Source organism: Alligator sinensis, unplaced genomic scaffold (assembly GCF_000455745.1).
Source record: "Alligator sinensis unplaced genomic scaffold, ASM45574v1 scaffold55_1, whole genome shotgun sequence".
Lineage (NCBI taxonomy): Eukaryota > Metazoa > Chordata > Crocodylia > Alligatoridae > Alligator > Alligator sinensis.
This window is the reverse complement of record NW_005842224.1, coordinates 1,098,522-1,114,416: the sequence shown is the minus strand read 5'-3', so window position 1 is coordinate 1,114,416 and position 15,895 is coordinate 1,098,522. Positions and strand designations below refer to the sequence as shown.

The following is a 15,895-nucleotide window of genomic DNA, read 5'->3' as shown; positions in this document are numbered from 1 at the left end:
GTTCAAATATTCCTGCCAGTGGCTGTGCAATGATGTCGGCCAGTGCCTTCAGCACCCTCTTTGCATTCTGAATAAGGGCGCCACCCACAGGTACCGTCTTCTCTCCAGGCAACTAATGACCATCGGCCACATGGTATAGTGTTGGATAACCTGTGTCAGAGCTGGGACTGACTGGCAGCAATGTCTGTTAAGCCCTGCCCACCCCCCCAAGCCGGAGGTGTTGCTGATGACCCACATAGGCTGTTAAGCATCAATGGTCATTTGGGTTGGCTGTGCATCAGGGCCGAGGAGCTTCTGCAGCCTTCTCTTAAGACCATCAGGAAGGCCTGAGCTGGGGGGTAGTACTGTCCAGTTCCTATGGGAAGTTAAGCACTGGTGACCATTTGGGGCAGGCAACAGTCAAGGCCCCTGCTGTCCCTTAAGGCCTTCAATCTGAAACTAGGATCTGAAGGATGCCTAAACTGAGATTGGTGCTGCCTCAGTTCACTAAACAGGCTTGGCACCATGGCCATTTGAGGGATTCATGGCCTGCCTAGACCATCATTCTCCTGTTAAGGTGGAGCTAGAAGTGGTTCTAACTAGCTTGCTGTATTATTAAGCATCTTGCCTTGTCTCCTTTTGTGACAGGTTTCAGATCGACTGTACTGTGTTTCCTCTTTCCTGTCATTTCCAATCCAACTTGCTCCCCTCCACTGCACTTTTTTTTCTCTACAGCTGGGCAATGTTGTAATGGTTATGCAGTTGGTAAATGACTGATAATAGAATCATGACAGCTGTTACTAAACTTCTATCTCAGATTGGATGGGCCACCTAGGGATTTGACAGGCCACTGAATAAAACAAAATACCCCCCCCCCCACTTGAGGGTCATCATAAAAGCAGAGACCATAAAATATAATTTTTTTAATTATAGTTGGTTGAAAATGGAAGAATTTTTTGTGAGAATTATTCATTGAATTTCAAAACCAACTGTACTCATGGCATAATCCTCATTAGAGTGGCAAAGTCAATGGAAACTTTTTCAGTTAATTTCCAAAGGCATTCAATGTAAGGATTAGTCTCAGCTCTAAATTTAGTTTTACAAGCCGAAAGTGGTATTGGTGAATATAAGTTTGGTCTAATAGTCCAAAAATTGCTTTCACGGGCATTAGACTGCTAATTGCTGAAGTACTTCTGGGTTTAGTCTACAATTTCATTTCAACTGGACAGGTACCATTTCAGCATAATCTGCTTTACCCATCACAGGCTGGGGTTTCTTTTCACAGCAGTTTTAATCCATGTAATACCATTGCCTTCAATGTATGTCAAAGGCAGAGGCCAGAACAGAGCAAGACTCCACTATAACCAAACTCTTAAGCTGATCTAATTTCCCCCTCTCCCTGAACAGTTTCAATTTGATACAAAGTCAGGATGAACAGAATGAGGGAGCTAAGATCAGCTCTCTGTCAGACTGTGGAACCATCACCCTTACAGGAGGGTGGCAGCATGGTTTGCACCCAGGGCACCTTCCTCAACTTACCTGCCATGCCTTGATCTTGAAAAAAGGAGATTCCTGGGATGTTATCAGCACCCTTGTGAGCATGTATGCACTGTGCAGGTTCCTGGGGCTTCTCCTCCCCTATACCCCATCCACACATCAACCAAGATCATGACGGTGTCAGCAATCCTGTTCTCAAGCTTCCAAGGCCTGTTGTCTAAAGCCTGCACCTACACTCCAGCGATGCCTAGTCCCTAATCATTTTGGGCCTCAGATCTCAGACCAGGCCTAGCTTAACTCATTAGGGGTCCAGTCAGGTTTCCAAAATCAATTAGCTTGTGTGTTTTGTCCTTAAATAATCAAGGTCCACAACTGATTCATAATTGGCCACAATAAGTTAACTGATGGTCAGCAATGATAGATTAATTATCGGGTCTTTTCAAATTAATTAGATCCATAACTACTCTCTAATCAACCACAATCAAGTCCAGCCCCAGTTAATTTTCAGGCTATAATAACCTATGCTCAGCTCAATCCCCCTACTCAAATCAAAGAGTTAGCCCTTGGTCAATTCAGGGGATTAAGTCCAATGGCCTCCTTAAGGGGTGAGCGGCTTTCTCACTCAATATTGATCGTCTCTGTAAGCAAACAGAAACAAAAGAAATAGCAGCATCTTCGCCATGCCATGGGTCTTAGGCCATGCCAGCTGCTCCACTCACGTGCTCCTTCTTCAGTGCCTGGGGACTGGGGTCCATGAGAAAACTTGTTCTGAGCAATGTGGGGTCACCAACTGGCTGGATACCCTTCCGCGATTCCAGACTGGGGAACTGGATCGCTCCCTTACTGTCTTCAGCACTACAGGACGTGAAGCAGTTTCTGGGCTCTGTGCTCTGCCGCTGGATGGCTCAACTCACTCTCTGCTCTCTGGCTCTGGGCATGGACCTGTGATGTCATGGTCCAAATGCCCGCCCAACCACAAGAAACAGGTGCTTTTAAATCACTGTTGCAGCACCACTCATTGTGCTGCTTCCATCAGCTCCACCCCTGCAGGTAAGGATTGGCCATTTCCCACCCTTACCAGGCAACTGGCTGAATTCCTCCGGTGGCCTGCTATCCCTCCTTGGGGCCTCCCATACCAAAACCAATCCATATGGTATGGCCTGCCGTTACACAGATTGCACTCAAGTTCTGTCTAGAGGCAGGGGAGAATTCCAGCACATTGTTCCAACTAGTTCTGCTACAGAGCAACAGTGTTAAGGCAACATGATGAGGAAGATTTTTTCCCCAAACAATGTTAATGGGATACTACCAGAAATGTTTAGCATTTTAACTTTTTATGTCATTTCATTATAATAGCTAGTCTGGTTAACAGAACATATGTTGTTTCATCCTACATTTTTGTAGGTAGTTTTTTCCCCCACAATGTTAGTGTGACAATGAAAGAGTCCCAGTTGTCTCCTTCTTGGTTGGAGTTTAGATGGATGAGGAATTAATGCACTAACCTTTCACAGTTGGGAACCTGTGCTCTTCTAAGGTAAGTCACAGCTGAAATAAATACTGTTGAAGTCTAATCAGTGATGTTAGCTTCTCTGAGTGAATGAAGTTACCCCTAGGTAGAGGATCAGGATAAGTATATACAACTTACAACTCTTACTGAACATTCTGTGAAGGCAATGGAAAAATTGAAACAGAGGCACATGCCCACATCCTCAAAATGGTTGGCGGGTAGTAGGCCAGATGTGGGTCCTCTGCCCATGAGAAATTTTATGCTGATAGAATAAGCAGAAACTATTCTATGCCAAGCCATTTTGCCTAAATTTCCATACAGGAGCTGTACATTTCATTCATTCCTTACTTGAACCTGATCCAGCAAGACGGCCTTCAGTTAAAGAAGCAATGAAAGACAAATGGCTGAATGAAGGATTCATTAGGAAACCACTGAATTCCATTACATATAAAAATAGGTAATTATTTTCTGATATTATTTAATTATTTTCCATTCAGATTTATCTGCTAAGTGATGTTCCAAAGGCTTTAGCAAATCCCAGCAACACCAATACTTACTACAAATCCACTTTAACATCTCTGAATGTAGACCTGCATTAGATGAAAGGATACCAAATGTTTTGAGAATACTGTACGAATATTTTGCATTAACTTCTTTTTCTGGATGTGTTTTACCAGTGCCATTACATTTCTAGACTCTTTGATTCTAATTATTTCTTCACTATACAATCATGTATTGTATTTCTATTTGAGATATTTATTTTGAATTACAACTCTAATATAAAGATTTTATTCCTCTATACTTCTGAAATTAGCATCTACTGTCCTTTCTTGAGAAAGGTAGTTGGTCATGATAGTCTGAAATCAGGGAGAAGGCAGGGCAAGCTGGCACCTCAGAGACTAACTCATTCAGAAATGCATAAGCTTTCATAGGCAACAGCCTACTTCACCAGAGGCATCTGACCAAGCAGCTTATTGTTTACAAAAGACTATGCTGCCTTCTACCTCCCAATCAAGTCATTGCTCTCTCTTGAACAACATGCCAGTATTCAAACAGATGCAAAAGCACCATCAAGCTCTTTAGTGTGATGAACCACATTTTGTCTAAGATATCTGAACACATAGCTATTATTACATTTAATTTGTAGAGAAAATCTATTCTGTAGAGAAGATGTATCCACTGTTTTTTATTCCTTAATGATCTGTTTCAGAAGAGGGAACATGACACTTTAAGTAAAAATTTTCCACATTCAGAATTTCATTACTCATTTGTGCTAGTTGACTGCAAAACTGACTTTATTGCTCTTCTAAAATATCTAGTTTCAGTGATGGAGCCTTTAGTTTTTCTAACAATTAGGAATAATTTGATTTGGAGAAAATGAACAAACCAGATTCTGCCCTCAATTACACCAATGTAATCTGGTAGAACTGCAGAATGCCTACAAACCTGTGGGTTTGCACCAGTGAAGCACAGAGAAAAGTCTGGCCTGTAGCATCTGATCAACCTGTATTAACTTCAATGGGAATTGACTTGCATCCTCACAGTACACTATCCAGTTGTCATTGCCTGTTATGGCAAAGACTATTGGAAATCTCTATGGAATTTGCCAAATTCTGAAGGGACTCATCTCTCCTATTTTAGCCCACCGGACCTTCCAAAGACTGTAAAAGTGTTTAGAAAAAAAATCTCTGGGATTTTTAAAATCAAATACCTAGGTATTGCTACTAACAAACTCACTCAAACAGCTTATGAAAATACTAATAAGTCTCTTGGTAAGATATCTATAATTTAACTTCATTTAATAATTTTAAATGCAACCAATTTATTTCACAGTGTTGTATATTAAAAAATTCTCTCCCACTTCTCTAAAGACCTTTCTTTTACCCTGTGAAGTTTGCCAGTCTCCTCACTTCTTCACATCCCCTTCCATGCAGAAATCTTCCTATTGTTCCTGTATTCAAGACTAAAAAATGTATTTCATTCAAAGAAGAATTTAACTATTTGCTTCTTTAAACTTTGTGACTTTGTTAATACTGGAGATTGTCCTTTCAATTCAATCAACCTGCTCTGTATCAGCAGAGGGATATTTACCAAAGTTGGTCTTTAAACCAAAGCTGATCTTGGTTCTGTCTGTCAGCTCACAAAATTCTGTATACCATAGATTCATAGATGTTTGGGTTGGAAGGGACCTCGGTAGTCACCGAGTCCAACCCCCTGCCATGGGCAGGAAAGAGCGGTGGGGTTAGATGACCCCAGCCAGGTGCATGTCTAGCCTCCTCTTAAAGACCCCCAAGGTAGGGGAGAGCACCGCCTGTCTTGGAAGCCCATTCCAGATTCTGGCAACCCTTACTGTGAATAAGTTCTTTCTGATGTCTAACCTAAATCAGCTCTCCATCAGTTTGCGGCTGTTGTCCCTAGTCACTCCAAGGGGTGCCCTGGTAAACAGATCATCTCCTATTCCTTGCTGCCCTCGCCCCCCCCCCCCCCCCCCCAATGTATTTGTAAGTGGCTGCCATAGTTTTATATATGCAGAGTAGTCAAAATACCCCAAATATTATATTATTTATAACAGAGCAGTATCTGTATGTCATGCTTATAATCAATTATAAATCCATGTCACTAGACTAGGAAAAGATTTTTGTCTAAAGATTGTTCCTAATTTTTCAGACTTCACCCTGAGGAACTGAACCCTGTGGTTCTAAATTACATGACAAAAACAATGGAGCTCAGTCTTTCAGAAGTCATCAACATTTTAATAAACAACAGACCATCTTCTGTCATGGCTTCATATTGCTTATTGCTCAGGAAGTTGATGAGTTATCAAAAAGAACAAAAGACAATGAAGGTGAGCTCTCAGTTTGTGAACAGCATGTTAGGACTAAACCTTGCTTGAATCACTGTTCATATGTGAGCAGTGTCAATGAAGACAGTGCAAAGCTTGTAAGAACAAGGTGGCCCTACATAGGATATGTACAGCATGAATGCTACAGAAACAAAAATACAGATATGACTATTGGTTGAGAAGACTTGATTGTGGCTTTAATCAGGGGTGATTAATAGAAAAGATTCATAGATTCATAGATTCGTCAAAGTAGGGTCAGAAGGGACCTTGTAGATCATCAAATCCAACCCCCTGCTCTGAGCAGGAGAGAAAACCGAGCTCATATGACCCCAGCCAGGTAGATGTCAAGCCTCCTCCTAAAGACCCCCGGGGTAGGAGTCATCACCACTTCCCTTGGAAGTTGGTTCCAGATCCTAGCCACCCTAACTAGACTTCTCCCAGAGAAAAATTCAGTGTGTTTTTCTCCTTGACCACTGAAACCATAATACTGTAAAGTGAGTCAAAATGTGTTTGTCAATTTTTTTTCTTCTGAAAATAGGCAAAGAAAAATTAGCTGCTGACTGATCTCACCCTCCCTTGCTTTGGTGGCCAGTCAGTAAAAGTATGATCCAAAGTCCACTGAAGACTTTTCAGACTTCATCTTTGCATATTATGTTCATTTTAGAATTTCTACCGCTGTATTTTAGGTTCAAGTTTCAGTCCTGGTCTATGCAGAGATGGAAGATAAGATTAAAAAACCCAGAAATTAAAACAGAAAAGAAGTGTTAAAACAGACGTTGCCATGGCCACAATTAGTTAAAAAGCCTGTAAGCTTTTCTTTTATAACCAACCCTAGTAAAGGGTTCACAGTTCAGTCATAAAAATTTTGCTTCAGGCAGAAACTAGGCAGACAGGAAGCCAGATTTCAGCTTCTAACACACAAGTGCAGTGGGAAATGTTTTAGTCACAAAACAATGCACGTCAGAGATTAGAACCACTCAAAGCCTTAGCCTGGAGATGTTAAATTTTCCAAAGTTCCAGCTGACTCTAGAAATCATTTAAAACTGTATAAGTAGACCCAGATCTACACAGGCACACTTCCCCAGTTTTACAATAGTATGTGTCCCACAAAGTCATTACTCAAAAAACTCCGGGCTTTAATTTTCTTTAACATAGGTACACATGTCACTTTAGATAGTACAATTAAGATTCAAATCGTATTCAGTGAATTATTTATAATTGAAAATGAGCAGTTTTGTAAATAACAGCTAGATTCCCAGACGGTGTAAGCTGTTGTGTTTCTACTGAAGTCAGAATTAGGACAGTTTATACTAGAAGCATGAAAAAATAAGCAAATTAGCGAGTTAAACTGGTAACTGGCCGCTGGTCCCATATTTTGTCCTACAGTAAGTAAAAGCTAAACTGCAATAACTGAGTCCTGCCTCATCCTTCCCTTACTGCAGGATAAAAGCAAGCAGACAGTTTACATACCACTGAGGCATGGTAAGTCCTGGTTCTCTTGCAACTCTCTGTAAAGTGTATGTTTGTTCATACCCCAGCTGAGAATCTGGCCCAATAGTGTCAATTTGTAATATATTATGTGCCTTTAAATCTTAGGCAAGATTGTGGGGCCTGAGGTGTAATAAGAATGCAGTTATGTGCACTGGCAAAAGAGATGCATCTGAGAACACTACTCTGTGTCCTACTCACCCCTGGTATCCCAGCATGCATATCTACATCTTCTTCTCAAATGGGGGAGCAAATAAAAAATGCGGCAAACACATACACTATGCAGCAGAGTTTTGCCTCCAAGATAGAATTAAAAGACTGTTGGCCCTAGCCGCAGCTAGGTTTGTCCTGCAACTTTTCCTTCTTCCCATTAGTCATTAAAACTGGAGTTCTGATCACAAACTGGTCTATATTACAAATGTTTTGCTAGCAGAACTTAACTGGCAAAGGACTCTTCTGGCAGAATGAAGTGATACCTACCAAAGAAGGGAGCTGAGTTTGCTGGCAAATGTACATCAGTCTGGGCTGTGATATTTTTCACAGTCCTAACAGGCATAGCTCTGCTGGCCAGCCTTTCTGGTATGGACTTGGCCCAAGTCAATGGAAGGTTTGACACCTCATGTAGCTGTGGGAGATCAGGGCTTAGTAGTGTCGTGGGGGTTAGGTGGATACCTGTGCACCATGCCAATGTGATGGCAAGATTTATAGAAAGTTGCCATTTAAATTTTGCATATTACAATGCCCACAAAAAGGCAATCGCACACAGATTAAATTTGGTACATGCCAGCTCTTGGTATGAAATAGTGAGCCGACAGCACAACCTGAATAATAAGACCCAGTGCTACATGGTAGTGGAATATTGCCCACAGGCCTTGAGAATGGATTCAGAACTACTCTATAGTGGTTACTCTGCCAACATGGAGGAAGCAGCCTGCATTGGCTCTTCTTCTCCCTTCCTTAAATATCCTAAAACATATAATCCAGACTGGATTATTGTTGCTGTTTTTACTAGATGTCAATGTTTACACAGTATTCCCCAATGTGTTCTTTAACAGCAGATTTGTTAAATTCATATTTACAAAAGGCAAAACTTAGCTCTAAAAATATGAGAGGTATATAGGAAAAAAAAGCTGACATCATATACCAACTGACACATCAGTCAAACAAAGAGTGGGAGGGAACCATAGTATAGGTTTGTGACTTCTATGTGGTCACACAAACAGACCAGAACCAGAAATAGAACTCACGTCTCCAGAGTCCTACCCCAGCCTCTGCCATCTTGACTTTGAGAGAGACCTCTCTACTCAAGCCATGTTGAAGCTGCCAAAGTCAGCAGAGGCTCCTGATCTGCATATGTATCTCATATATATAAAGTGCGAAGGGACAGCTGGCAAGGCAGTCTTTTTGGGACTTCTCTGCCTCAGTCCAAAGAAGCCCTGCCTCTATGACCTCTATTACGGATAGAACAGACTCCAATCCCTGCCCACCCCCTACCCAATCATCACCTTCAAGACACTGTTTTTTAAACTGGAAGTAGGAGCATGAGAGTTATTAATGGCTTTAATGTTTACAGCCATTAAATTGCCTCATTTTATGGCAGGAAAAGTATGTACACAAGATAACATTTTCACCGCTTAATTATAATTCCATATTTGAATTATGACAAAGGTACTTGGAGTGGATGGGGAGATGCTGGCTTTATTCTCTATAAAATAAAAGATTTGCTAGTTCCTACTAGCAAATTATGAATGACTGTGCACCTATACATGTGATGGACCTCTGCTGTGACGTGCTAATTAGCACATGTCGGAGCAGACTCAATTAAGCTGCGAGTCTGCTGGAGCATGCTAATTAATGCTCCAGCAGCCTCCATGTCACATGTATTCAGCAGCCCCACATTTCAAAATAGTGGAAGGGGCACTTTAACTAAAGCTCGTCAAATGAGCTTTAGTTAAAATGCCCCCACTGCCATTTGGAAGCACACGATGCTGAATACATCTGATGCTGTGGGAGCTTTAATTAGAGTGGCTCTGAGAGTTGCTCTAATTAAAGCATCCCCTCCCCCACTCCACTCCAGAGCATGTGTATAGATGCCCATTATCACATATTATTTTTACACCCCAAAATGAGTAACAAGTCTCCCTGTAAATGTGTGTGCATGCTTCACTTCTAGCATAGGAGTCATTCTACTAAGCTCAACCATTCATGTATATAAAATTTAAGAACGCAGCATTTTCCAAACCAATGCCTTAAACATTCTGAAAACAAACAGTAACAAATAAATAGCAAACAAAATAGAAAATTAGATCAGATTCAAATCTCATTGAGGATAAATTATCATAAAGTTTATTAGCCTTTGGTTCTGGCCATAATGCATGGCATATACTTGTGCTTCAGTGTAAATATAAATATTCACCAAAGGTAAGATTTTTCAAAGAAACCTGCAGAAATTAGGAACACAACTCCTCACTGCATCTCAATGATAACTGAGCAACTAACTTCTTTAGGCCAAAAAAGGGCCAAAAAATTATAAAAATGTATGTAAACAAAAACCTGTTATCAACCATGTTCATGGACAATATATAAAAGGTACTTCTAACATGATCAAGCCTATCTTCATTTGGGATTCAAACAAATACTCACGAACTCTACTTTTGTAGTATTTAAATCCACTCAATTTGATACACACACACACACACACACACACATGCATGCGCACACACAAAAATACTACACAAAACCAAAAACTAAATAATGTAAACTCACAGGAAAAGAAAAAAAAAACCTTTAGTGGCTGTTCTAATTTACAAATGCAAAAAACTGCATTCCTTTGTGTGTACACATGCAACTACACTTACATAAATAGACTGAGAAATTGTGTCTGCAAATGTCGATCATATCTGCAAATTGATATATGGACATGCAAAACTGGTCTGGGTACAGGCAAACAGATGTGATACTAATTCTCTAGGTGCAATTAGAAAAACCTGATGAAAGGCTGACCCTTAAAAAGTAAAAGATTCTTTCCATGTTCAAATTTGAGCCATAAGTCAGTGGATAAACATAAAAAAATGGCCCGTCTTTTTATGCACTGTAATTCCTCCATACAATGTATTTACATTTCATGTGTTCTGTTGTAGAAGATGGAGCCTTAACGATTACAATTTGCCATCCAGAATTTTATAGCTAGTCCTTGCAGAAAATAAGGTTTCTGCCAAAAAGCTTCCTGCCCAGGTGCTTAACCAATTAGTTCTTAAGAGGTCTGGTAGTAAAACCAGTCATGGCAAGTTTTCTGATGTACTGTATATAAGGTGACAGCTTGCAAAATGTAAAATGAAAATTTGTTTTCTTAACTAGCAGTGTGTAAAATCCTGGGAGACTATTTGATTGCATTGCCTAAAATGCTTATGACATCTCATATTCCCAGTTGATCTAATGTGGTTTTAACAATGTTGTCAACTTAAATATGTTGTATTTTGTTTCTATAAATACTCTAAGGATAATTTATTTATGATTTGTGTGTTGCAAATATGTAGCTGGGAGGAGCTAACCCAAGAGTTTGGGCTTTGGGGACCTTCAAACTTTTTCAAGTATTTTGACAGTACACAAAATACATTCAAGCTTTCAGAGCACTGTTTTTCCACAAGTCAACCCAACTTTTTACCTGACATGCTATATTTAAAATATATTTCTACAAGGGAAACAAACAATAAACGAAATCCATGAGAGAATAGTAAAATAGTCATTCTTCTTACTTTTAAAACAAGATATTTTTCATTGTGATTCTTTCTAAAGAGGCTGATGTAACAGAAATGTGGTTAACCCAGAGTATGCAAATCCTTGAAACTAGCTGAACTGTGGCAAGGTAGATCTGGTAAATGAGGCACAAGTGACAGTGATCCTGTACTTAAATAGGAGTAGGTGCATTTCAGTAGGTCTCAGCTAATACATATTCAGACATACCATGCATTTAATGTTCTACAACAGTGGTATACAACCTCCTAGCCCTGTGTGCTGGATGAGGTTCATGGGGATGGGTCTGAAGGCCAGATCATGACAATAGGGATCAAGCAGAGCCACTCAGCATGCCTGAGGGTGCTGCTTCCAGGCATGGTAAGTGAGCTGAGTAGTTGTATGTGTACAGACATGAACGTTGCATGCCTCCTGAGGCTGGGGGGCATGGCGCAGGCAGCAGCAGCAGTGTCGGCGGTGGGGGTGTGGCAGTGGTGAGCTCCTGCAGGTAGCCATGGCGGTGTCAGTGGTGGGGGGGGGGGGAGCCGACCAGAAACTGGTGACTACCCGCAGACACCGCCAGTAGCATCGGCAACGGCCAGCAGCGATCGGTGATTGGTGACCACCCACAGACGCCAGTGGTGGTGTCGGTAGCAGGAGCGGGGTAGCGAGCAGCAACTGCCCACAGACGCCACCAGCAGTACTGGCGGCGACCAATCTCAGGGGGTGCACGTGCACTCCCTACACATCTCTAATGTGTGGAGATGTAAGGAAGCAATGTGTAAAGAGATTCTAATGAGATTGTGAGGCTTCAGGGTTTGCCATCCCGCAAACCCTCTCGACCTTGGGATTGACAGGAGACCAGTGAGAAGATTCTAGATGTACTGGTTCTGCTTGTATTGCATTTTGGATATGGGGGGAGGATGTGTCAGTATAACCGGTAAGGGAAAAAAATGCATATTGTGCACATCCACTTGTCCGTGCATCTTACGGTCCACTTTCTTTTTCCAATTTAAACATTTTAATATGATATCCAAAATTTTTGCAGTGGGAAAACATAGTAGAAAAATGCAATGGTAAGCCTCCTAAACATATGACTCAAGAGTCAGATATTCAGATTTTCCAAAAGGCAAAAGTGGCTACAACAGAAAGTCCAAAGAACTGTGACGATAAGACATTTCCTTCTGCATTAACCCCAGCAATGCCAGATGCCATTAAAGAAGATGAAATTGCAATTACACTGGAAAACCAAGAAAACATCTTAGAAGGTACCATTAAAAAATATAGTAATGACTTATAAATCTAAAAGTGATGCCTTAAAGCAGGTCAGTATGCATATTCTTGGGAAATTCTGTAACAGTACCCCACCTCTTTTACAATTCAAAAAGTTTATATCAGCTTTAGTTGCTTATTTTATAGTCCTGTGTGTCCCCTCCCCTCCCCACTGAAGCTGATAAGGCTACAGACAAATGTCACATTGTCCTGGGTTAAAACACTTTATCCCACAATGAAGTGCAGTTGTTCAGATGTCCATGTCCACTTTCCTATGATAAATCCTAAAAAGTGTCATAGGACAAGAAGTACTGACAGCTTATCCTGGGACATCACAAATCACTTCTGAATGGCTCTCTTGGAACTGCATCATTGAATCAATGGCCGAAAAGTCTCAGTGCATTCAGCTGCTTGCCAAATCCTGGTTAGAAGGACAATCTGCATACAAGCCAATCCTGGGATATTTCTGTTCTAGGACAAATGCCAGCACAACTTGTCCAGGGACAAATGTAATGCTCCTAGCCTTCCAGTACAGCTTTCACTAGAAAGACCTTCAGCATTTCATTATGTCCATGTCCTATCTGTTTCATCAAAAAATATTTTTGTTGTCACTGGGGGGTGTAAAAGTATGTGTTCCAAAATTTAAGTCAGTGAATAGGAGATTAGGTGCTATTGCTGCATTCACCAAGATCAAGGGAAGCACATCCATTGGAGCAACATGGGACTCAGAAATGTAGAATGAGATGGGAAAACAAGGTTTTCCAATACGAAACCTCCTCTGTGATAAACAGGAAATTAATTATGCGAACTGTCAAATAGAAGGCAATAGATGAAGACTGATAAACCAAAGAGAAGGTGAAACTACAAACTTCTTGCCTTCACACCTTATGAAAATCCTTTTCAGTATTGCTGATCAATTGACCTTTGCACAAGGAAAAAAAAAGCTGCACCTGAGCATCTAACCCAGGCATGTCAAACACAATGGCCCGCAGGCTGGATCCAGCCTACAGTGCTGTGTCATCTGGCCCATGAGGGGCCAGGGATTTGGGAATAGGGCCCACTGCTGAAATCCAGGGCACAAAGATGTGTTTCAGAGCAGGGGATGAGCAATGCTGCATTACCCCTGTGGCTTCCTGATGCCACTCACCCTACTGCTGCTGCTGAGTCCAGATCCAGCACACATGGAGCCCCACAGTCCAGATCTGGCCTAGGGAGCTGGGTGAGTCTGACGCCCTGATTTAACCCAATTTACACTGGAGATACTGAATACATATAATTGTCAGTGATATGCCATTATCCAAGTCATTTCCTTTACTTGCCTGATGAATCTTAGTAAGACGGATTGTACTGGTGCCTTCATAGCCTGCAACATTCCAAACGTTGACTATTCTACAGGAAAAATAAGACAAAAATGACACTGGATTTTAAGGATGAATACAGGGATGGTGCTAGTCACAATTCAACTGATTTCCATTGCCATGCCCCAAGTCAGACAGTTAATATTTTATATTCCCTGCACATCGATGTAAAACATTTCTCAAAGTTCAGGGAAAGGAATAATCTGGTATATAAAAAGTCAAATTCTGATCTAGCCATGCCACACCTAAAACTTTTTATATTTATACTGTCTGTAATACGTGTTGTGTAATAATTCAGATGACCTAACACAATAAAAAGACACCTAGGCAGCCTTATGCCAAGATGCTCACTTTTATTTTCCACCACTGCAACCATAGCTTCCTGATCATTTGGATAAAAGTTATGTAATGCCGTCACTGATACTGGAGCTACTCATATGTAATAATTCACTTTATACATAGGCATACATTTTCTAATGATTTTGAATGCCTCTGATTTTGTATGGCCAACTTGAAACACTTGAAAGGGGATAAGTTTTTAAGCAATGCTGTCCATTTGCCCTCTGAAAACAGGCCCTTTCAAGGTATCTGAAGTTGGGCACCAAATTACCAGTTGTTTTTGATATGTATATGTTTATAATTTTGAAAGTGCTCAACCTCAGGTCAAACTGATTTTTCAGTCACAAGATGAGGCTCTTTTAGAAATAATTTGTTACTTTATTGAAACTACCATTTCAGCATGAACTAATCTAATTTATTTTACCTTCCATTTAGTTTCCAAGTTTGCAGACAGAGAACTGGTTTACCTTGAGCCTCCTAAGTCACCAAATAAAACTGGTTTATGTGAGCCAATAAAGCAGCCACCTGTGTCTCTGCAAGAGAATATGGATGATTCTGAAGAGTTAGCTGAAGTTGGGAAAGCCAGTCTTCCTGAGAAACTACCCCCTGCATTAGTACAGAATCAAGCACATTCTGCAAACCACCAGGTTCAAAGGTCTACAACCTCATTCACAAGTAAAGTCACACCACGATCCCTAACAGAAAATAGAATAGTAGGCTGGAGCACTGTGCCCCATCAGGACACAAGATTTAAAGACCTTCTGAAAGCAGTGGATGACAACATTCCAACCCCGACATGGCGACACCCAGGAAAAGAAAGTCCTAATCGATTAATGATTAAATCTCCACAGCTTTCCCCTTTACCCAGGCTGAGACAAGCTGCCCTGCAAGACACCATAGTTAAAAAGTTTTCCTGGATGAGATCATCACAACAAACAAGTGGTCCCCCTCCTTTTCTGATCAACGCTTCCAAACCTCCAATTTTCCCTATGCCCCAACAACAAACATTTATGGTAAGAAGTTTGAAGCAATCAAAAGAAAACCCAAGCAACTTGCTTAACACGAATAAGAGAAACTTAGTCCAACTCAAGAATACGCATAAAACTACAGATCTAAATCTTCCAGTATTATCTCCACCTTATCAAACTAGATCAGAAAAAAAGTCAGAGATTTTTAGGTTAGATCTTGCATAAATAAAACACATGCACAGCAGCATTAGAAAATGAAAGGGAGTGCTATAATTAAGAGAAAGTGGAGCCAAATCTTAAAAATAGCAAGAGCTATAAACTTTCCATAAGATATAAAGCTTTTAAGTGCAATATCATAAGGCTCTTTGCAAGATTTGCAGAAAGCATCCAAGGTGTAGAAAATGGGATGCTGCCATGAAGAACACCTATCTGATAAATTCAGGCCCAAAAATTGAGAATGTGGGCAAAATATATTATCTTGAATTTTGCTATTGACGTACATACTTTGATCCAAGCTGTGGATGATTTTGTTAATGCGTGACATGCAGAAAAAAAGAACTGTTGAGTCCATTTCTTTCTCCTACTTGACTACAATGCAAATGTAAATGGACAGCTAAAGTGATGGAAGATTTAAAAAAACATCTGCCTTAACAGACTAAAGAGATTGCTAAACCAGGCAAGGAATTTTTTGCTTTTATCTATGGAATATTTAGTCATTAATCTTTTAATTTCACTGTCCCCTGGATCTGACAGAAAGCCAAGGTTTTTGCATTTATAATTCATGTTATGACTGCACACTGGAAGACAGAAGATAAAATTTGTCCCTAAATATTGAAAACATTCATTTGTTTAGATTTACTATATTTTTTTCTTTTTATCAGACTTTGAGCCCGCATTTGCTCTCATGCCAGTT

General features: G+C 40.6%; 1 protein-coding gene across 1 annotated transcript in view; it reads left to right on the top strand.

Moving 5' to 3' along the window:
• LOC102380909 (serine/threonine-protein kinase MARK1-like) overlaps positions 1-15,673 on the top strand; it is a 43,610-nt gene extending 27,937 nt beyond the window's left edge. The window contains 4 exon segments of the mRNA XM_025208216.1: positions 3,305-3,440; positions 5,651-5,828; positions 12,094-12,313; positions 14,450-15,673. Of these exon segments, the coding sequence (XP_025064001.1) occupies positions 3,305-3,440; positions 5,651-5,828; positions 12,094-12,313; positions 14,450-15,207 (1,292 nt within the window). The 3' untranslated portion in view covers positions 15,208-15,673.
• The last annotated feature ends 222 nt before the right edge of the window (positions 15,674-15,895 follow it).